This window comes from Cyprinodon tularosa, unplaced genomic scaffold (genome assembly GCF_016077235.1).
Source record: "Cyprinodon tularosa strain WSP-4 unplaced genomic scaffold, ASM1607723v1 ctg580, whole genome shotgun sequence".
NCBI lineage: Eukaryota > Metazoa > Chordata > Actinopteri > Cyprinodontiformes > Cyprinodontidae > Cyprinodon > Cyprinodon tularosa.
The window spans coordinates 859315-882653 of record NW_024039319.1 but is presented as its reverse complement, the minus strand read 5'-3'; the positions used below and the strand labels follow the sequence as shown (position 1 = coordinate 882653).

General features: G+C 37.8%; 1 protein-coding gene across 1 annotated transcript; it reads left to right on the top strand.

Moving 5' to 3' along the window:
- The first annotated feature begins 68 nt into the window (after positions 1-68).
- On the top strand, positions 69-23339 carry LOC119797362 (semaphorin-7A-like). The gene is made up of 11 exons (XM_038306420.1): positions 69-90; positions 312-405; positions 695-802; positions 1915-2057; positions 2152-2330; positions 2818-2929; positions 4909-5095; positions 8597-8712; positions 8859-8995; positions 13086-13156; positions 22979-23339. Exons 1-11 carry the CDS (start codon positions 88-90, stop codon positions 23314-23316), a joined length of 1488 nt encoding a protein of 495 aa, XP_038162348.1. The 5' UTR covers positions 69-87; the 3' UTR covers positions 23317-23339.

Genomic DNA, 23339 nt, shown 5'->3' with positions numbered 1-23339 from the left:
TTTTAGAACTCCCACATCATTTTGGTCCATCAGAGGGAAGAAGGGAAGCCACTGATTGTGTGTGGGAATGGAAGGAGTTGCTGTGAAATGGTAGGAATTCACAGATGTTTTAACAAGAACTGCTATTGTTTCACATCCAGGTGAAAAAAAGCAAATCATTTGCAGGAATGCTCTGTTCTCCAAAACCGAACTGAAATAAGTGCAGTTCCTCTGTTTTGTTCAGCGACTGTAGGCCTAAGGGATATAAACCACAATATTTTACAGAGTTGATTTGTTTTGTTTTTTTTTCTTGTTTTTTTTTTTTTTCACAGGATCTGTCAAACAATCCACTCACATGCATCTCTGATACTCGGATAAATTTAAATGGAAATGATTTAAAGGCAGATGAACATTCTGCTTTTGTTGGTGAGTTTTCTAATCATTTTTATTTGATTTTTGGTCTGTTCCTGCTTTTGTCATGGTGTGGACCCCATGCTGGTAGATTTAAAAGATCATAGGAACATTTCTTCTCCTGATTCTAAGAGTAGCTCTAAGTGTTCAACATCTGTTCCGTTTTTCTCGGCTTGGTTCTAATGGAGTTCACTTGTGCTGTGCTACTGTTCTATATATTATATATATAATATTTCTCAGTTAGTATTTAAGATTTAAATCAAACCTATTATGTACGTATTGTTTTTTTGGTTTTTTTTCTCAGAAACCGATAAAGGTCCACATCTATTTCTTACATTCTCTGGAGCTCAAGATCAAGCTGGCATCCACAAGTTTGGGAGTAAAAGAGTGAGACCAACCGGCCCTGATAAAGGTATTTATTTACACAATAGCAGCCCTTAAAATTAACATATTTTTGTGTGTTATTATGGACATTTTATAATCAGCAGAAAGTAGGTAACTATGATGCTTTAGCCATGATGCTTCCAACGGCCTTTAGAAGTAATTACTAAGTATTATAATTACCAGAAAGACTAATCTGACTTGTAATCTGATCTAATCTCAACATAATTGCAGCAATTCTGTAAAAATTAGAGGCGTTGGCCTAAAACAGTGCTATATACCCATTGTGCAACTGAAAGCCTCTTTGGGGCAAATTTTTATTTTTTTTTTTCTAACAATTATCTAAATATGTTGCTGCACTTTTAGCTTCAGTTGGTTCCCCCATGAAAAACACTGGCCCCAGCCTGGCCCCAGCCTGGCCCCAGCCTGGCCTCCAGATAAAACTTTGTATCAAAAACATTAATGCATTTTTTATATAGCACATTTCAATAACAAAACAACTTCAAGAAGGTTAAAGTAGGCTTAGGTTAAAAAACAACAACCTATTCCTACCATTAAAAATCTCATATAGCAGTTTACAGTTTAATGTCGTTTAACCCTTTTCATCCCGGTTAGATGATTTAGAACTAGCTCTCATTTACCAGGTCAGCCTCATTGGAAAATTAACCTGATATTTTATGACCCTTCCAAGACATTGCTGTGTTCAATTTGACTCACCTACAACCCCTTTAGAAACGTTTAACACTTTTACCACCCAGTCTGTTGGCTTAAAACAATAACTCAATGTGGATCCCCTTTAAACTCCAAAGAGACATTCCAATGTGTTTAAGCTGTCTAGTTGATTCCCAAGAGGTGTTATCCAGAAAATACTTAATGATAATAGCAAATAAGCAATATATTAGTGGCAGATTTCTTCAGGTGTGCTGCAATGCAAAATATGTTTCTCCAGGACCTGTGTGCTAGCTGCAAATCTCCCTTCCCCTCACATAGGCAATTGATTGTCCAGCCCTAATTATTACAAAAGTATTTTGTACCTCTAGATCAGGTACAGTTCTTATAAAACGTGTAGCAAAAATAGCAATTATAGAATGAGAAATTGTCCATCTTAAACAAAGTCTACATCCTTTGTGTTTCTGTCTGCAGAGCAGTACTACGTGGGACTGGTGGTCAGCAGGAGAGAGAATGAAACATTGCAGAACAAAGTTTATGCTTTTTATAAAGAGAAGAACAAAGACCAAGGACTGAGCAAAGACATGTGGCTCCCCTTTGTGAGCCAAGTTTGCACGGTAAGATCTTCAGAATGAGATGATGCTTCTGTTCAGTGCACAGCTCACAATAATCCTAATCTGGATTGATTAAGCATCGGGTGTTTTATTCCAGGCGGATGAAGGGGGTCCAAAGAACAACCTCCAGTTTAAGTGGACGTCACTGATGAATGCAAGGCTGTATTGTGGAAACCCAGACAGCAAACAGCATTTCTCTGAGCTGGTAGATGTAGCTATTGTGGACGCGCCACGGTGGCAGGATACCAGAGTTTATGGGCTTTTCAGAAATGAATGGTAAGACCTCAGTCTGCATTAAAAGGCAGTGGGATATAAATTGTAAGTCTTATGCTTTTATTGATCCATTGATCTATTATGTACAGTAAGATTTTAAGTGAAGTCTATTTAAATGAATGCTTAGACATGAGTGGCTTTTTAAAACTTAAGTTTTATTTTTCAAGGTACCGTGACAAAAACCAACAGTATAACCATAATGACTTGCCATATCTGCCTTATAATGAAATGGCATATATCATGCTCAGCCAAACAAAACACAACATTTTAATTGTTTTTTTAACTGAATTTAAAATGGCAAAGTTACCTCTGCACTGAAGAAAGAGGACATCAGCTCACCTGCTTCCTGTTTTATAAAGCTGTCAACATCCTGTTTGCTAAAACTTGTGACATTTGTGCAAAGTTGATATCTCAACCACTGCAGTCTTTTGTAACCTTTGTCTTTTTTCACAGCTGTGTGCCCCCCTAACTGTCTAATATTTTTTTGCAGGGGCATGAGTGCTGTGTGCATCTACACCATAGAAGACATTAACAACATTTTCATCACGTCCCCTTTTAACGGTTCAAAAGAGGATGATGCAGTGGACAAACGGAGAAAACAGGTATTCAAGAAAAAGTTACCTGTTTTAAGACATCTATTGTGCAGGTGCATCTCAGGAATTTGAAATAACATGAAAAAATTTATTTTGTTAAACTTAATTTTGTACAAAGTAACATTTTTCAAGTGCTTAATTGTACTTTTTTAGAAAAAAGAAAAGTGTGTGAGGAGACAGATGCTGATGCCCTTATTTGGAAAACTGCCTGTTTATAAGCGCAGCAGATGAGCATTGTTCAAAAAGATGACCATTAAAAGTGATGTAGTCTAGAATACTACTGTAATAGTAAACAGTTAAAATTAAATCTGCTAGAATAATGTGGAAATGAACGAGAACATCTTACATGGGCTACAGCTCTTTGTTTACTTCATCTCCTGATCTTAACACATCACACGTTTCTGGTTCTGACTTAGCAGAAAGATGATTGGGCTCTTCCGCAATTTTTTTGGCGATCAAGGTCACAGAGTATTGATAAAGAGTGGAAACGCCCAGTGTACTGCGCTTCTTCAGAATGTTTAATGTTTGTGAGCCAACTGGTTGTTTCTTTTATTGGGTAATGGAGTTTCCATCCTTTTTCTCTCCTTTCACCTTGACTGGTGCTGATGGTGTCCAAATAATCACAAAACAAAACTTCTCACATCTAAAACAGAGTTTTAGTTTTTTTTTAAGGACTGACAAAAAGGAATAGCATTGAACAAGAGAGCCTCCTTCCACTACTAGGCTGGTGACTAACGGTCAAAAAAGGCCACAGCTTCTGAGTTACTGTCACAAGAGGTAGAAAAAAAGGGTTTTTCTTCATCTCTAAGGCCTCTAATAGATTAATTAGATTCTTAGGTTTAAACAATTTCCTGCAAAGACTGTAAATTTAATACAAAACTCAAACTCATTCAAATATTTGTTTCCATATTAACTGTATAAATCATCATATTAAATATACTATCAGAAAAGTATAGAGAATAACTTTTAGTGAGTTACTCTGCAGTGACATTTATTTTGTTTACACTCACCACTGATAATGAGTTCTGGAAACTTGGCCACAATGAATGTGAGCTGTAAGCAATGTTACACGGTACTGAGCACGACAGTGCGGGACTGAGCACGACAGTGCGGGACTGAGCTATGCAGAGACAGTTTATATATTTATTGAAAAACACTAGTGCATTGTATTCACATCTTTTACTTTGCTGGATTCAGCAAACCATCTTTCTCGTGGGAAACTTAATTCATTTAGTGATGTAGCACACTGCCTGCTGTATTCACGTTTAGTATCACAGGATTGAGCACAATCCCATCATTCCAACAGGCTATCATCAACATTGTTTTTATACCTCCAGTGGGGGTTACACTTCTAGTTCAGCCTTATAGAGAAAAGTTTTCATCTGCTGCATCAGGGCTCTGCAGCCTGCTGCTCCAGAGCCACCAGTGGCTCTTTGACTCAATATAATAATATTTTTTGAATTTATTTAATAATTTTGAATTTCAGCAATTTTTAAGATTGTGAAACCTGATGAAGTTTAAGTAATTTGTCTAAATAATAAAATTCTTGGATCCTTTTATTATAACTTAATATTATTTCTCATTTTTTGTCAGTATTTAATATATTTACAATTCTAATAAAATAACCTCTTACAACCTTAGGAAGCTTCCGTCACTTTCTAGAAGTGAAGTTACTTTAGGCCAAGTGTCTCATTCTTACAGACGTCTGTCTGCTAGTTTTGCTTCACAGTCTTAAGTCGCCAGTCAGTGCAAACAGGCACACTTGGACTACTTTTATTCCTAGTTTCCATGGCGTCATTTTCAAATTTCTTATTACTTGAAATAGTTTGTTATATGTTATTTCAAAAGTGACAAAAACATCTATTTATTTTTTTTGATGGCGACTTGTTTGAAAATATAATCAGTCTGAAAAATTATCGTATCTTTGAGAACAAGAAGGAACAGCCGGTTTGTTTGATTTTTAAAAAGTGTGAACTTTGTTTCCTCAGTGTGTCCCGGACAGCACCAAGATAAGTTCAGATGTCCTGATGAGGATTGAAAAGGTGTCGGAGATGAAGGACTGGGTGCAGCCGCTGAACAAGATGGGTCCAGTTCTCGTTAAGCACCACAACTACACCCGGATCTATGTGGATTTTTCCCTGGAGACTCAACAATCTGTCATGTTTCTTTCTCTAAGTGAGTCGAAGTTTAATAAACTGTTTTCTGAAAAGAGAAAAACGCTTTTAACAACCCTAAAGAAAACTCAAATAAAAATTTATTAGTTTTTAAGTTTCAGTTCAGATTAATCCCATCAAAGACCACTGATTATTGGATAGACTTGAGTGTTTGTAAATGGTATACATTATTGATGATATATAATAAGGCTAATGGTTTCAGATGGCCAATGAGCTTAAATGATTCCTGCAAGTCAGAACGGCCTCCTACTCTGATTTTGAAGAAGAGAGAGAAGTTTGAAGTCAGAACTCTGCCCAAAGTCCAGATTTATACAGTAGGAACAATTTTATATAAGAAACACGGATGCAAACTACTTTCCACATGAATTTTTAACATTTTAAGCAGATTAAATACCATGAGGCCATGCTCCTTCTCTGCGCCTTTTTGCTTTCTGTGCTCCTGTAGATTCACTCCTACTAATGTGTGGACCTGTCTGTGATTGGCTACATTTCAGGACATCCTGCCTCTTGAGACAGTACTGTTTTCTTCCTGGCTGTGGCTAATAACATTAATAATAAATGAACTTTATTCATCTCCCATTGGAGAAATTTACCTCTGCATATAACCCATCAGCTTTGGAGCAGTGGGCTGCTGTTGTGCGGCGCCTGGAGAGCAGTCTGGGTCTAAGGGTCTTTTCGCTCTGGGACACAGAGTGGCATCTGTGGGAGTGGGACTCGAACTCAGAACCTAATGATTCCAAGCTCTAGGCCCTAACCACTAACCCCCCACTCCACCCAATTATCAAAGTTAACAAAGTATCTATAGGCTAAAAGCTAATCCCCTGAAGAGTAGAATCTTTAGAATATAAGACATGAAGTCACCAAAAAAAAAAAATGGATTTTTATTTTGTCTCCTTTGAATGCAACTGTGCTAATGCTAAAAGTTAATAGCTGGGATTTTTGTGTCTGTTTTATTTAAAGTATAAAAATGCAATTATAGAACACTGCAGAGTCGGAATAGGCATTGAAGATAAATAATGACTTCTGGAAAGTCACTTTCATTTCATAGACGTGATTAAATTACATTATATTACATTTTTTTTTTGTTGCATCTTGAAAGTTGTACTAGCCTAATTCCCCATTAAAGGTTTCAGGTTATTTTCTGAAAGCTGAAATAGATGATTTATCTTATGATACCAGTTAATGTTTTACTTCTGCTTACATGTCATTCTGTACGTGGGATTCTAACTTCGACCTCAATTACCCTTTTCAGAAGAACTGAAAAAGTTTATTTGACTGACTCTCACAGAGATTAATTTCTTTTGCTAAAACTGAGGGGAAAAGAAAATCCAAACCACTCCGTATTTTTCCAAGCTGCTTCACATGTCGAGAAACAGTCACAATTATTGAGGTCATAGTCATCTCACTTTTCTTTATTACTGAATATTTTAATAAACATTTGAGATTTTTTCTCACCAAGCTTTTTGGCCTGATGATTGGCCTAATGGTCGTTTTTATAAAAAGCTGGACGTTTTTTTGTTGTTTTTTTTTTACAGTACATAAGATCAGGAGAGACACATTCTATTAGCTGGGATCTAGGGGCTTTGTTTTACTTAACATATAGATCCGTTTGTTTTAAGTTAAGGTCTTTTCTTTCTGGATCTTTGATTCGCCGTCTGCTTTTATATTAGAATGAGCCTACTGTTGGAAAAAAAAAAAAAAGCTGGTCATTGTCAATTAGAAACTGTCAGCTAAAAAATGTTTTCTCCCTTTAGCGTAGATTTATCATTAGATCAGTGACACACAAGTGCACAAAAGTGAGCTTTAAATAGCCATTTTATTTATGTTGAACTGTTTATAAAATGTTCTGTGGAAGCTTATTGGTAGAATTCTCTTCCCCTGGCTGGGACAGGCCAAAAATGCCCTAAGACTGGAAACTGTTGACTACAGATTCCAGGCTTTTGTTAATGCCTCCCTAGCAGTAGATGAGGGGTAGAATAGAATGATTACTAATGTGCGTGCCGTGGCACGTACTAATGTACTAATGTGCCATGGCCTTTCAAAACAGAGTAGTATAAGACCTACTGACAACTGTGAAAGGAGGAGTTTGTGCTATGATAGGGGACTCCTGCTGCACTTTCATACCGGATGAGGATCAAGCTTATATAACAGACCCCATGAAGACCATCCATAATCTTAAAAAGGCAATGGCAATGGATGCCAGACCACAGAGTACTATTTTCGCCCTTTTGAAGGTTTTTGCCCACTCCAGAGTGCATTTATCAAAATATTTTATCCATGCTATGTGTTTATTGCTGTAAGAACACCCTCCCATTAATGCATAATGATGTTCTTGCTGAAAATCCATGTGAAGAAGTGAAGGACTGAAGCTTTTACATGCACAACAGGAGGGAAATGTAGGGTTTGTTCATCTCTATACATTGCTAAAGAGTTACTAACAGGTCAAAGAGAACATAATGTGCACATAAAAGCCACAGACATTGCATGCTTGCAAGACCAGCTAAACTACGGTGTAACTTCTGCTGTTAGAAACTGTTTAGAGAAGTGTTGTTGTCAAATATTCCCCTGAATATGGCCCTTTATTTATGATGATGGGCCTAATAGTCATTTTATAAAAAGCTTGAAGTTGAAGACATTATCAAGTCAACTACTAATCAGCTACATGGAAGGAGGGTAGAGATGAACATTTATGGTTCCTGAATCATCCCATTAGTAATACTAACTTTACTGGCTATGTCTATTGTATGACACAACTCCCAAAGATAACACGGGTTTTAAAGGTAATGATTCACTTTATCTTGTGAGAACAGATGCTAAGAGCTTTGTGAAATTTTTCAAAGAATTAGTCGAGTGAAAATCACTGATCTGTTTTAAGGTGTAAAAAGATAATTTCTGGTGTTGGGTTTACCAACATTTACTACCCATTTTAATACCTCTGCACGATTTTTACTATCGGAACAAAACCTTACACCGGCCTGTTTTGGGTGGAGCGTTAGATTCACAGTACGCACAAATGTATGATGATGGAAACGACCCACTTCTCACCCAGTCTGTGGGAGTGGAACTCGAACTCGGAACCTCTGGAGCCCATGTGCAATTCCTTAACCTACCTTTTACTGGCCTTAATTGGAGTTCCATTCATTTATTACATTTTACTACCTAGCAGAATACCTGTTTATTTAATAAAAGTATGGATGGATGGATGGATGGATGGATGGATGGATGGATGGATGGATGGATGGATGATAAAATGTAGGCTTGCCTAAGCTGTTTCTCAATACACGTACAGCACCTTGATTGCTTAAGGTTATTTCTCAAATTGCAAAATAAATGATGATGAAACTTGGGCGTATCCACAATTGTGTCTCATTTTACTGATAGTGAAGTGTTGCAGAACTATGAAGACAAAGTTTCAAATTAAGACCCTAAGGGAATGAAAACTAGTAGATGTGAAGGCACGTATGTGTCATCGTCTTTCGTCTGTCTTGTGCCCTTTGAACAGGTAAAGGTTTTATTCATAAGGTGGTGCAGAAGGAAAACCATTCTCTCATCATCGCTGAGTATCAACCTTCAAAACCCCCAGACCACATCTTCAGTTTCATCTTCAGTCCCTCCTCTGTGAGTAGTAAATTAACACTCAAATGAGGATGGTTTATGGAGGAGTATTATTTATCTGTTATAACAATTTAAACAAATTACTGACAGAAAAAAATCCTTTAAATGATCCTTTGTATAATAAGACACTGTGTGAAACTTTGTTACAGAAAACTCTGTATGTGAAATCAAAAAATGAGCTGATCCAAATTAATATGGCAAACTGTCATATGTATGGAAAAACCTGCCAGGATTGTGGGCTGTCCAGTGATCCATACTGTATTTGGAGGAACGAGCAGTGCAGCAGGTAAGACCTCTGGACCTCATTAACTTTATTTACACAACTAGATGTTTACTGTTCCTTAAGCCTCTCTGTCTTTAAGAGTGAAAATAAACCAAGATAAAGACTCATTTAAAATTCTGTGCACACACAAGGAAACAGTGAAACCAATTAAAATACTTCAACTATTTCTGTTAGCTTAAAGGTATAGTGGAGGATTTTCTTTTTCCAGGTGGATAATCAAAATAAGTGGTCTTCCTAATTGTCAATCATTCTGGTGATATTTTTACGTAAGGCTGTCCTGTGTTCATCCAGTTAGCTGTTATTTTGCGCATGTGCACTTTCAGGTATCTATGGTGAGCTCACCTTTGTCATCGCGGTTCTTTGAAAAGGGCCAAGGGTCATAAGAGAAAAAGTGTCTATTAAGCTTATGAAAAGGAAACAAAAGCCTAAAAAGAGGCATATATATCCCCGAATACTTTGCATGGAGAGCTCTCCAAGCAAAGCATTCTGGGATTTGCGGCTGTCGCCACCCGACAACTGCGACTCATAGCTAAGAGCATTACAAATATTATTATATCATTATACAAATCTATCAAGAGCATCACAAAGAATCATCTGGTTGTTAGCATCTTAAAGGGTTCATGACCAGGTGTTTTACACGTGCAATCCCTCTGAAAGTGTCCTTAAATCCATGTTTAATCGTTAGGAGGAAAATAAATAGAGCTTTGAATCCCCTTTTAAACCCCTTTTCTGTCTTGCGAGGGAATGCAGACTTTTACCTATGTATATGTGTGTTCATGTGGATGTAGCGTTAGCAACATGTCCCAGGCAATTACACAAAAGATAAAAAGTTATAGAAGCACCAACACTGCAGATGAGTCCCTGATTGGTGGAATGGATGGTAGCAGCGATAGCATAGCAGGCAAATGTTGGTATCCTTGAGAACTAACTGTACACATCTGCCTTTAAAGTTTTTTACATTTGTTTTTATTATTTTGCCTCTTTCCGTCTTGTTAGAAGCAATCACATTGTTTAATTTTTGTTAGTGTTTTGCTCATATTACAAGTAAAGTTAGGGCTAGGGGATAGTTGATACACCTCTGGTGTCAAGGGCGTAGGTTTGATTTCAACTTTGGTAGGGACACTATTCTTCAGTTTCACTGGTCCTTTGCAAAAATATGCATGCTCTTTTTTTATGCTTAATGTGAGCTTCAGGGCTCATTTTGTTTAAAGAGAACAGCAGCATTTCTTGCTACATTAATACAAATCTTATAAGCACTAGATGCTGTTTATCAATATTTAAAGCATAACTCTGATGAATGTGGAATTAAGACTTTTTCCACTTTGAAAAGGATTGCATTTAAATTTACCTGCGACTAAGACAGTGTCTGTTTAACCAAATATAGTCTATAATATGTGGATTTATCCTGTGTTTTCTTCTGAAGATATAGAATTGTGCAGAGGTAAAACCCACTCTTATTTTTTTTTATCTAATATGCTCTCTCTGGATCATGCAAAATAATACATTCAAGGGACGGAAAATAAATGTATTGTATTTACATGTGCACTGGAACTAGAAGAGGAACTGACACTGAGCATTTAAAGTATTAATATTAGAAGTTGTACATCTGGGCTGTAGTTACTCTGTGTAGCTAATTTCATGTATTTTATCTATGGCTGAAACAATCATATTAACAAATTATTTAAATAATCGTGACCTATGTAATTGATTAATCATTAACTGGAGTATAGGGCCACTAAAATGTGCCTTTAGCTGACAGAGCGACCCACTTAGAGCAGGAATTATACCAAGATTGTAAAAAAATATGTAAACATTTTGCATTTAAGAAGTAAAAAAAAAAAAAATAGTTTTTGTCTGTCAATATTCTCCATCCAGAACTCCTTCAAAGGAAACGTTTAAACGTTTCACCTGGTTTCATTTCATAAAAGATCTTCTTTAAGGAGCCTTTGGCTATCTGATTAAAAGATAAAATAAAAGAAATCCTAACGTTGTTAACTTGCATTTCTCAAGTTCAATTCAATTCAATTCAGTTTATTTATATAGCGCCAAATTCACAACACATGTCATCTCAAGGCACTTTACAGTTCAACCAGATCATCCAGTCAAATTGATACAAAGTTTTCTATCTAAGGAAAACCAGCTGATTGCATTGACTCATTGAGTCAAATACAATCCCTCACACTAAGCATGCTTGTAGCGACAGTGGAGAGGAAAAACTCCCTTTTAACAGGAAGAAACCTCCAGCAGAACCAGGCTCAGTGTGAGCGGCCATCTGCCGAGGCCGACTGGGGTTCAAGCAGACACAAGCAGAGATACAAAAAGCAGCTGTAAAAGGCTGCACCGTCCAGGAAACACACAGCCAGGCAGACGAGCTCCGAGCCAGCTCCCGTGCCAGAGGATGAAGAGAGCACATCCACCCAGCCACGGCCAGAGAAACAGGACCACACCTGAAGACAGGCCGATCTCCAACATCTTGAAAATTCCATAAATTAAAAAACTCTCTCCTGCTTCTTTACAGAACTCCAATCAGAAGCTTTCGCCTGTTTTAGCGTAGATAATATTTTTTTAAAATTTGGACTAGTTTCGTAGCCCAATATTAATTTATTTCAGCGTCTTTTTTTTTCGCGCTCCAAGCACCCGTGCGCGCACATACAGACTAGAAAACACGCAATCAGAAAGAGAGAAGGCGGAACTTAAGGCAGAATAATCAGAGTTAAACCGCGCAGCACAGTTGATGCGCTGCTATGTGAAAGGGACAGGAAAGAGCAGGCAGCTGCAGCTACCAGGCAGAGAAGCTGCGAGAGGAAAAGAAGCGGCTGCTGTATAGTAAATTATAAACATGTTGTTCACATCCAATTATTGTTAGGGACAAATAGGTCCGTCCAAAATTTTGGTAGGGACATGTCCCTATGGTCCCTATGCAAACCTACGCTCATGTCTGGTGTAAATTTTCACAGCTGGTTCTTGTGCTTTTACACTCTTTGCAGTGAGTCATAGCATTTCCTAACTCTGACTTATCGCATATTTCCTTATATTTTCTTTCAATGTAGGAAGCAGGTGGTTTCTCAATTGTCAGTGGAAGAACTGAGAACTACTCACCTATGGTTGACCGTTTTTTTCCAGTGTAGTAAAACACATAACTTGGAAAGTTGTTCACTTCTTGTATCAATACTGCATTATTTTTACGTCGCAGCACCTTTGTCTGTGGGGAAAACCCGCTTCCTGAAAAATCACCTTTATCATACTTTTCACCTACCCTAAACGTCTCATGGTCAATCACACCTCCTACGTGAAGAGGGTGATTTAAAAAAAGATTCACATGCTCACAACTGCCAGTTGAATTAGATGCCACCATATTTTCAATGGCTCTTGGTAAAAAGGAGTAGTTTAATATAAAGCCCACCAAACTGGATAGAAACATTGACTTTATAGGCGTCTTTGACTGTGATTATAGAGAAAATAAGCTTAGACTTTACAAAACTTCTTCTATTGCAAAATTCCCTCCTGTCATAAAAGTGTGGGCATTTTTCATCAAGCTTGGAGTTTTCCAAAAAAATTTGACTCTCTGTGACTCACATGCAAAGAATAAATAGATTGTTAAAAATTATTACACTCAGTAATTTTAATATGTGACATTTGATGTAGAATCAGACATCTGGTCCCCTTTGCTCTAAACAACTAGATGTGTGACAGCGATAACTAAACTAAAGCTGTGATCCAGTGGTGCAGTGAAGGGGAAATGTAGTCACTTCTGACTTTCACTTCTCTGCAAGCAGACCACCTAAAACCTTACTAGAATTACACGCACTCTGCACTCACTATATTTGGTGCAGCAAGTTGCAAGCTCTGGGGGTGCTTAGTATACAGATTTATCCTAGTTTTGTTTATAAATTTGAGTTGGTGTTATGCTTTTTTACCCTGTGACTAAAGATGATTAAAATATGACAGTATGGGACAGATGGTGACTAACAACACTGCAATAGTCTGTGTGTAAAGAAGTAGCCCCAAGATATATATTGAATATACTTTTCTGTAGTAAATATGCTAAGTAGTTCCTGTAACTCGTTTGACTGATATACTTCTTGTTTTGCAGTGTGACACCACATCATATGGTCATCCCGAGCCACGAGAATTGCCCAACACGCCAAGCTTATCAACAATCAGGTAAAGCTGCTGACACATTAAGGACAGTACTGATCTTTGCTATTTAACATTAAAAAGATTGACAAGTGTAAAAATGTAAGAAATGTTGTTGTCTTTTAATTAAAGTGGCATAGTCGTGTTATATGCCTACACCAAAAATACTAAATCTTGTTGATTATGATGTATTAGGGTTATATCCATCAAGTGTCCATTTTGAGCCTAAATAGAGTTCCAGCACTGGGCACGATGAGCAGGAATAAACAAACATAGCGACATCTGCTGGCAGAACCATAGATTTATTAGAAAGCCAGATGGTGTCTTCTAAATAAATCATTCTGCAAACCACAATGCAGAGCAAAAGCTTGCAATTGCTAAAGACTATAGGTGGGCGACAATACCAAATAAATACAGGGTCAGTATCGCAGATATCGATACGATACCAATACTCTTTACATTTAAAGTTTATGGATCATGGAACTGTTGACCTTTTGGTGTTTTGGGGATTTTTATTTTATTGTTACAATTGAATATAAATAATAATATTAATGTTATGCTCATTGTGTTGTTTTTTCCTAATCCACCTCTCATATCTTTCAATCTTTATATAATCTTGTTTGTATTGTGTGCACTTGGCTGTCGCTTTAATTCTATAAATGTCCTCGTCACGAGATAAATAAAGGATTAGTTATTGTTAGCCCACTTAGATAACATCTTTAAAGACTGGTCAATCTGCTGCAGTTAGTGCCTGTGGGAGGGAATGAAAAGTATCAATCTTGTTAAACGAATATTGTTTAAGATCAATACCAGGTGGTATCAATAGTATCGATCCGCCCACCTCTTCTGAAGACCAATTTATATTAATAAAATAAACCAATTTACAGTACATTTAATTTGCAGTAAATCCTCAGCATCAAGGCAGGAGCCAATCACTCACAAGGGCAATAAAATGAATAAACAAAATAAAACCTTTTTATGATTGTTTTAGAACTATAGATACTAAGAACAGCATTGATCACTATTATCAGTATTAAAGATGTTTACTCATAGCTTTCGCTTCAGTGAACAGCAATGTTCAGACTGCATTACCAGCTCTGTTCCAGTCTAATCCCTCCTGGAATCATTTTTATTATTTTTATCCCGTTTTATTTTGTATTTTTTTTTCAACACTGGATTATTTCCTATCTGCTGGGAGGTGATAACAGGCGGAGCTGCAAGGCTACCTCCCGGTTATCCATTTCACAGATGTATACAGTATTGCAACCCCTTTGTTTTTTATAAACAATGGCTTTTATTTAGTAAAAAAAAAACTTCTCAACCCTGCAGATCAGTTTGTACATGTAAGTAATGAAGTCAGTTCTCCAGGGGACAGACATTATAGGTATGAAGCATTGTAGGTGTTTCCTGTTTATTCCTGCTGAGCATCTTCATGCTGGACCTGTTTTGTTTTTTTATCAGCACTAGTGGCTTGTTTCTGTGACAGTAGGCTGACAGGAAAGGGGGTATGAGAGAGAGGGAGAGACATGCAGCAAAGGACCACAGGCCAGATTCGAACCCGGGTTCCTTGCGTCGAGAACTTAGGGTCCTGCATGGTCAAGCAGGTCAATACATCTGTCGTGCGCAGCGACTACTGGCTATGCTGCAAGGCGTCTTTCTAACAGCTCACCACATTCATGGTCTCTTGCATGTGGGCAGCTGTTAGAAAGCGCCTGTCTAGCAGCTCACCACATTCAAGTTCTTTTGATGCTACAAACTAGGTTAGCTGGGCTGGTCTCTGCAGCTCCTTCCTTGTTTTAAGTTAATCAACAGCTTCAATAACCTTCAAAGGGTCAAAAACATTTGGTAAAAAAAAAACATCACTTAATTGCAACATATGCAGCTAAAAATAAACACTGATATTTCTGGAGGAAATGGGATCACTGAGCTCATAGTTACTCATGAAATGAATATTTTTACCCTTGCTTTCAGCTTGGGGAGTTTATGATCATAGACTTAGTTAGCCACAGCGTCATCAGATTGTGGTCGTTTGCAGGACAGGATGTTTGAGTATCTTATCTTTTCTGTGAAACTAAAAAGGTTTTTAAAAAATGGGATTCTTTGAAAAATACAGAGATTGTTGGATGAATTTGACTGTTTATATAGCTAGAATTTTTCCTCATGTTCAAAACAATCTTTCTCCAAGTAATCTTTATCAGAAACATAACAACAGTGGTTCTTGTTTTCCTTTAATTATTGTTTATTATGGGAATTATGCAAACAGGTATTCTGTGGAAAAAATTAATGACCATAATGGCTATTTATATATTTATATAAAAACAATGACTATTTATATTTATATATTGCAGGCTTTGCTCTCAGCTTATCTAAAGTCCTCTAATTGTATGCAGTACTCCTGCACCCATACATTCCTCCCCTCAAACGGAGCGTGTGTTTTATACGAACTTTTTCATTCCCGCCTCCAACTATAGTTAAACAGATTCAACTGCAGTAAAAGACATTTATAAAATTAACTACAGATCCCAAAATGGCCTATTTTAAAGTGTAATTAAGATTAACTGTCTACTATAATCTGTAATTGGATTCAACATTGCCATCAAAATATATATTTTTTAAGAAACTCTCAACAATTGGTCATTAATCAATGCCCCTCCTACAGTAACATTAATCCCCTAAGAGGGTGAGGCCCCCACTTTGGGAACCATTAGGCCATTCCAATGTATGTAATGTTTCAAATGAAGAAGAGGAGGATGGAAATTATGGAGTGAATTCTGTTCCAAAAAACACATCTTGTGATTTGAAATAAAAAAAAAAAAAATAAAAAAAATCCATCTAAAAATGAAACAAAAAATAAAATAAAAGACATTTCAAATGTCCAATTGGAATGCAATAGTTTTGCTTATAAGAACCCAGTTCTTAATCAGATTCTTTTTTCACTTCCTGTTCTGCATTTCTAGTTCTCTACTATCCATTTCCGCCTCTTGCTGAGTCTATTTTATTTTCATTTTACCCAGAATAAAGAATTTTGGTCACCACATCAGCTGCAGGTTCCTTTAGATCACCACATTGTTTCTCAATTCTCAGCCAGTCCGATTCTACTTAATGACCACAAAAATGTTTGGCTTAGCAAATTTATATTACTGCTAGCAGACTTCTCAACGAGGAGAGTAAATAAAAACAGTTTAAAAAAATAAAGTTATTTGCAGAGGGCTTTAGCCAATCATGCAGTAAAAGTGAAAAGTGTTATGAAAGAAAATGTAGGGAAACAAAGTATGCAAGCTACGGGGATTTCTGGAGCCAACAAGATTGTAGAGAAAACCTTATCACTTGTTTATTAAAGATCAGGCGTGTCCTGGAGCTGGATTGATGCTCTAACAGCCAACATAAGCAGACATCTCCAGGACATGTGTCTTTAGTAAAGCCTCTCTGTAAACAGAAACATCGTTCTTGCCTTGGCTGCACACTTTCTATATAATGCACTGGTTCTTGTTCCTTACTTTAGATTAGATTAAATTATGCATTCCAGCATGGAATGAAGAGTAAGGATTAAGATTTTACTATGATGAACATTTGAGTTTGTGTTGTTTCCTCACAGTATCAACATCTGATTGAATGACCTATTTCACAGCATGGTCTCCTGACCTGAACCCCAAAGGATGATAGAGTATTTTTTAAGAATGATGAGACACCAGGTCCAACAATACAAATAAGCTAAAGGCTGCAGCCAATTTATTTAGCACCAGACTCAGGAGAAATGTCCACAGTGAGGGGAAACACGTTTTTTGTTTGTTTTTTGTTCTTCTTTGGTCATGTCAAATTATTTGCATGCTTTGATCATCCAAATGTGCAGAAATTTACTTTTGACAAAATCTTGAGATATGGCGAACATCTAAAAGGAGGCAGTGGGAAGCAGAACACTCAAAACATTCTCACACCAACCCAAGGGAACACAGTCAACTCACTGGTTTAATTATGTAGATATGATCAAAATCCACACCCAAGAAATTAAGGCATTCGCCAACCAAACCAACCCGGTGGACGGAGGTGTCAAGTTCTCTAGAGAGGATGCCAAGAATAACACATTGCCCTTTCTGGACTGTTATGCACATTCAGAACAATGAGAATCAGAATCCTGAGGTTTTCACTACACAAAGACCAAAACGTTCAATTTGACTCACCAACTGAAACACAAACTCGCTATTTTTAGAAATCTGACTTACCAGGATGACGATATCCTGTGAGTTTCAGGGGAGAACGAAACAACAGAAACATGTTGGAGAATCACTTGAGGCATGTGATGATTCGCACTGGGCATTCGTTAAGTCACACAAAACTGAGAGGGGTACAGAGGGGAAACCGAGAGATACAGTGACGAGCTAATTTCATGTGTGTGCCAGGAGTTTCTGAGGAAACTCAGACAGATTTTCTCTGAACAAAGCATAGCAGTGAAAATCAGGTTCATGTCCCTTTCCCATTGGCCAAAAAGTACATCACAACGTACATCAGAACATCGCTCCAGTTGCTTCTGATCTAACAAGCACAAAAAGCTTGCATTCGACAACCTGCAGCTCTGATGAAAGGGATTAGGACAGGTGCAAAACATTATTGCAAAACAATAAAGCACACTTGCTCTCCCATTATGTACTTTTCTGAATTCTGAAACACAGACACCTAGCCTGACGTAGTCCGACTCAATTCTAGTCAGAATCTGAGTCTGATGCTGCTCCATAGAGCTGTGATTATGGGGCGTGTTTCGAATGAACCAGGAAAAAAAATGCCTCTGCACTCAACTGGATAGACCTACAACCAATAAGAGCAACGGAGTGCGTGACGTATGTTAAGCCACGCATAGTTGTTATCAACAAAAATCAAAGCGTGCAGTTGCACGCCTAGAATAAGAAGATGAGCCTTGATGGCGTTTCTCTGTTCCTCTTTTAAAATTAATTTGCTGTCGATATCTTCTAGAACAGACCTAATAGCAGAATCTACTCACCTCAACTCTCCGGCGGCAGCCATTGTTGTCACCCAAGCGCGCTTTGGTGACGTGGTTGATTACGTTACTGTTGATCATCTGTCCATCATCGTATAAAGCCCGCCCTGACAATTTGATTGGATCGCCAGAGAGTGGGCGATCATACTCGCGCTACTATGGAGCAATGCCAGACCGAACTTCCCGACCTCAAACCTTGTGGGCGGGACTAAGTTTGGAATGGCACCCAGGCTAACAGATAACATCATTAGGCAATCACTATTTAATACCCTGTGCAATAATCCTGTTAAAAAAGAGACCTCAGCTGTTAGTTTTTTATATATATATATATATATATATATATATATATATACATACACACATACAAGGCCAAGCAGCTCACGAGCAGGGGTCAGAACCAGCTTATTGCCAAATGGGAAGGGAACCTAATGCTGTTTGTTAGCAGGTCAACGTGTCTTTGAAAAACCAGGGTTAACCTACTAATTTAGGTGGAAAGCAGCTAAAAACTGAACATCCAAACCAAAGCTAAGTAGCCTTGTTGATGTGATCCACTGTAGTGAGGACTGCTCTGACTCCTGTTTTGCAGAAACGCATGGTGCAGAACAAATTAAATAAAGCAAAGTTCAAAGATATTTGAATTTATGAGGCTGAAGTTATAGCAATAGCCCAGGGTGGAGGATGGCCCCAGTACTGGATGTTTGCTGTCCTGCATACAATCTGCTTAACCACAGCTGATTTACATGAGCTGTTCATTTACAGGGATTGCAGACATTAGAGGCTGGTTGAGGAAGTTCTTTAACCTCTCAAAATCCACTGGTTTTAAAGTATTTACAAATAACTCAGAGTGCATGAAAATGACACTGGTAAAATGTTTACCAATATAGACATGTTAGACATTGTTATCAAAGCTTAGATTCTCCATAATTTAACCGCCAGAACATTTTATGGACATAGCGAGCACCAAAGCACAGTCAACACAGATATAGCAGCGTGTCAAAAGGTACCATGACAAAGCAGCTACAACAGGCAAGCATGTCTTTAATACTGATGTTCAAAAAAGACCTTTTATTTTCGAGAATAAAAAAACTACTTTGAGACTTGTTTAAACTGATGCAGCTTGGGTGTTTTACTCACCCGATTTTCATGTATATATTCAGAAACTAGTAGGTATTAGCTTTCAAATAATGTATCACACATGTAATTTAGGCTTACAGTTCCTAAGTTATTTGATTTCCATTTGGGTATAAAAAAAGGCGAAGTTTCCCAAAATGAGGTGGATGTTAAGAGGTTATGTACCTTATTAGGTAAAACTTATGGAACCGAGGCTCCACGGCACTAAAGTTGCTTTCCTCTACTGCAGGAAGTAAAGCAGTAAATAAGAAAAACAACCAAAGAAAAATAACAATCTTGACGAGGCACTGACAATTAAAACCAAGACTGTAACAAAGTAAAACAGGGAAATATAGAACGGGGTTCATCTGTAAAATAGCTAAAAAAGGGGAAATAACGAAGACGTTTTGAAACTAAAGACATGCCAGCATAACTTTATAAGGTTTATTTGATAATGACTTGCACAGAACCCATGAAATTAGAGAACCAAAAAAAAGATGTAAAAACTGAGACTAAGCAGATGAACCATAGAAGGAAATGTCTTTGCTGTGGTGGGTGGGGTCTTATCAGTGAGACAACACTTATCTGTTGTCTGTTGCTCTTTGATTGGTCTAATTTCCGATTATCAACGTTGCCACAGTTTTCTCAGAAACTCAAGTTTGTGGTTTGTCTCATTTGAAGACTAAATTTAATCATTAAAAGAAACAACCCAGCACATTTTTCCAACCAAGCTGTGAAAAATATAAAGTCAGCTCAGATGCTGCAGCATCCATCAAGCAGAGGCACTGAGATGTGCAGCTTGGAACAAATGCTTGGCTGCACAAACTGCAGCACTTCATCGACCACCGGTGCATGATCTCTAGAGGGGAAATTATACGTGGGTTTTAATTTCCTTTACCAGCATGAAAAGATGGGGTTTGATTTCTACCACACCGACTAAATACTTTGTAGAGCAACCTTTACTGCAGTTACAGCTGCAAGTATTTTATGATTTATGCCTCTATTAATTTTGCACGTTAGGTGACAGAAGGGTGTTTTCTTCTTAAAAATACCTTAAATGTATACAGAATGGAGAGAATTTGTAGAAATGTATTTTTATACTTTCTTAGATTTAGGTCAAAGTCATTCTGACACAGGATCATGTTTTGATCCTTTGTCAATCTGGCTGCTTTTTTTAGATTTGTTCCTGAAATAAATAATCTTTTTATAGATATATGCAGGTGCCTATTGCCTGTTTCGCTCCGACTAAATCTTTTCTTGCCCAGCTTGTCAGCTGCACTGTAGTTTGCCATTATCTTTTTTTTTTTCTAGATCAAACTTAATCTACTCAACTTTACCGGCAATGTTTTTCATGTATTTCTTCATGATGTTGCATGTTCATTTATTTTCTCTAAGGCCTTCAGAGAATAGCTGGATTTATACGTGAATCACTGATAAGCTTTTCTTTCATTATGAGCTGACATCTGGATGCTTTTGTTTGCACTCCATTTAATCGTATGGGATCTGAATAATGGGGGTTAAAAAAATATGTACATGTCTCATTTTTAACTTCCTTGTAAAAATGGTGAAACTGCACAAAAATGTTATGAGTAACTTTTCGGAAGTCCTTTTTCCAATTTGTTTAGCATTTGTTCATATTTCTATTCCCCCCCCCCCCCCCCCCCCCCCCCCCCCAAGTAAAAAAACTCCTCTGGAGTTTTAAGCAAAAAATACATTTCTGTTGGTCTGCAATAATATTTTTACTGGTCAGGAGTGAACATTTGTCTTCAGCTTGAAGTGAAGAAAATGTGATCATTAAAACTCGATTTGAAAACAATTAAATTTTAAAACTAAATCTGAAAAAAAAAAATAGAAAATATTTAGTCAATAAAAGAATTTACAAATAAAAAGAAAAAAATATAAAGTAACAAAGGAAAAATATAAATTAACAAAAAATATATATCTGTGTATGTATGTATGTGTGTTTTTATATATATATATATATATATATATATATATATATATATATATATATACACTATATTGCCAAAAGTATTTGCTCACCCATCCAAATTATTGGAATCAGGTGTTCCAATCACTTCCATGGCCACAGGTGTATAAATTCAAGCACCTAGGCATGCAGACTGTTTTTACAAACATTTGTGAAAGAATGGGTCGCTCTCAGGAGCTCAGTGAATTCCAGCGTGGAACTGTGATAGGATGCCACCTGTGCAACAAATCCAGTCGTGAAATTTCCTCGCTCCTAAATATTCCACAGTCAACTGTCAGCTGTATTATAAGAAAATGGAAGTGTTTGGGAACGACAGCAACTCAGCCACGAAGTGGTAGGCCACGTAAACTGACGGAGCGGGGTCAGCGGATGCTGACGCGCATAGTGCGAAGAGGTCGCCAACTTTCTGCAGAGTCAATCACTACAGACCTCCAAACTTCATGTGGCCTTCAGATTAGCTCAAGAACAGTGCGCAGAGAGCTTCATGGAATGGGTTTCCATGGTCGAGCAGCTGCATCCAAGCCATACATCACCAAGTGCAATGCAAAGCGTCGGATGCGGTGGTGTAAAGCACGCCGCCACTGGACTCTAGAGCAGTGGAGACGCGTTCTCTGGAGTGACGAATCGCGCTTCTCCATCTGGCAATCTGATGGACGGGTCTGGGTTTGGCGGTTGCCAGGAGAACGGTACTTGTCTGACTGCATTGTGCCAAGTGTAAAGTTTGGTGGAGGGGGGATTATGGTGTGGGGTTGTTTTTCAGGAGCTGGGCTTGGCCCCTTAGTTCCAGTGAAAGGAACTCTGAATGCTTCAGCATACCAAGACATTTTGGACAATTCCATGCTCCCAACTTTGTGGGAACAGTTTGGAGCTGGCCCCTTCCTCTTCCAACATGACTGTGCACCAGTGCACAAAGCAAGGTCCATAAAGACATGGATGACAGAGTCTGGTGTGGATGAACTTGACTGGCCTGCACAGAGTCCTGACCTCAACCCGATAGAACACCTTTGGGATGAATTAGAGCGGAGACTGAGAGCCAGGCCTTCTCGTCCAACATCAGTGTGCGACCTCACAAATGCGCTTCTGGAAGAATGGTCAAAAATTCCCATAAACACACTCCTAAACCTTGTGGACAGCCTTCCCAGAAGAGTTGAAGCTGTTCTAGCTGCAAAGGGTGGACCGACGTCATATTGAACCCTATGGATTAGGAACGGGATGTCACTTAAGCTCATATGTGAGTCAAGGCAGGTGAGCAAATACTTTTGGCAATATAGTGTATATATATATATATATATATATAATTACACACTACCGTTCAAAAGTTTGGGGTCACATTGAAATGTCCTTATTTTTTAAGAAAAAGCACTGTACTTTTCAATGAACTGTATATAAAATGTGACAAATGAAAAAATACCTGTGCAAAGTTCCTTTCAAAACCATTTTTGAAATTAAGAAATAGAACTTTATGAAATGTTTTAGAGATAATCTCTGGGTTGCATTTTTTACTGTATTTAAAATGGTTATGTTTTTTTCTTGCAACAATAATGGAACAAAATTGACTCCATAAAAATGCAGGATAGAAAGAGTAGAAATGAAACAGAGCAGCTGTGGAGACACTCTTAGGTCAACATTGTTATTTCCTCTGTTTGTCCTCTCCACCCTTGAACAGGATTTATTAAAAAAACAGCAGGATATGCTCCAAGTTAAATAATAGATCACATGTCTTATTATTACTGATCATGTTTTTTTATTTCCTTTTCAGGTGCTGCAGGACCTAAAGTCAACAATGTGTCCCTTATCACAGTTCCCTTTCTGTCAAGACACTTCCTACAATGCCCAGTGTCATCCCATCATGCCAATTACATCTGGCGCGGTCCTGAAGGATCCAAACCCTGCAACCTAAATGAGGGGCTGTGCCTTTACCTGATCTACAGCATGACTCCCAAGCAGGAGGGAAATTATGCATGTGAGTCCGAGGAAAAGGGCTATTCGAAGGTTCTAGCTCAGTACCAGCTGAGAAGCACAGCTGCAGGGCAGACATTTGGTCCAAGAGTCTGGCTCTGGCTTTTCCTGGGTTTAGTTTTGAACATAATTCATTAGAACTTTCCTACAAATACTGAGCT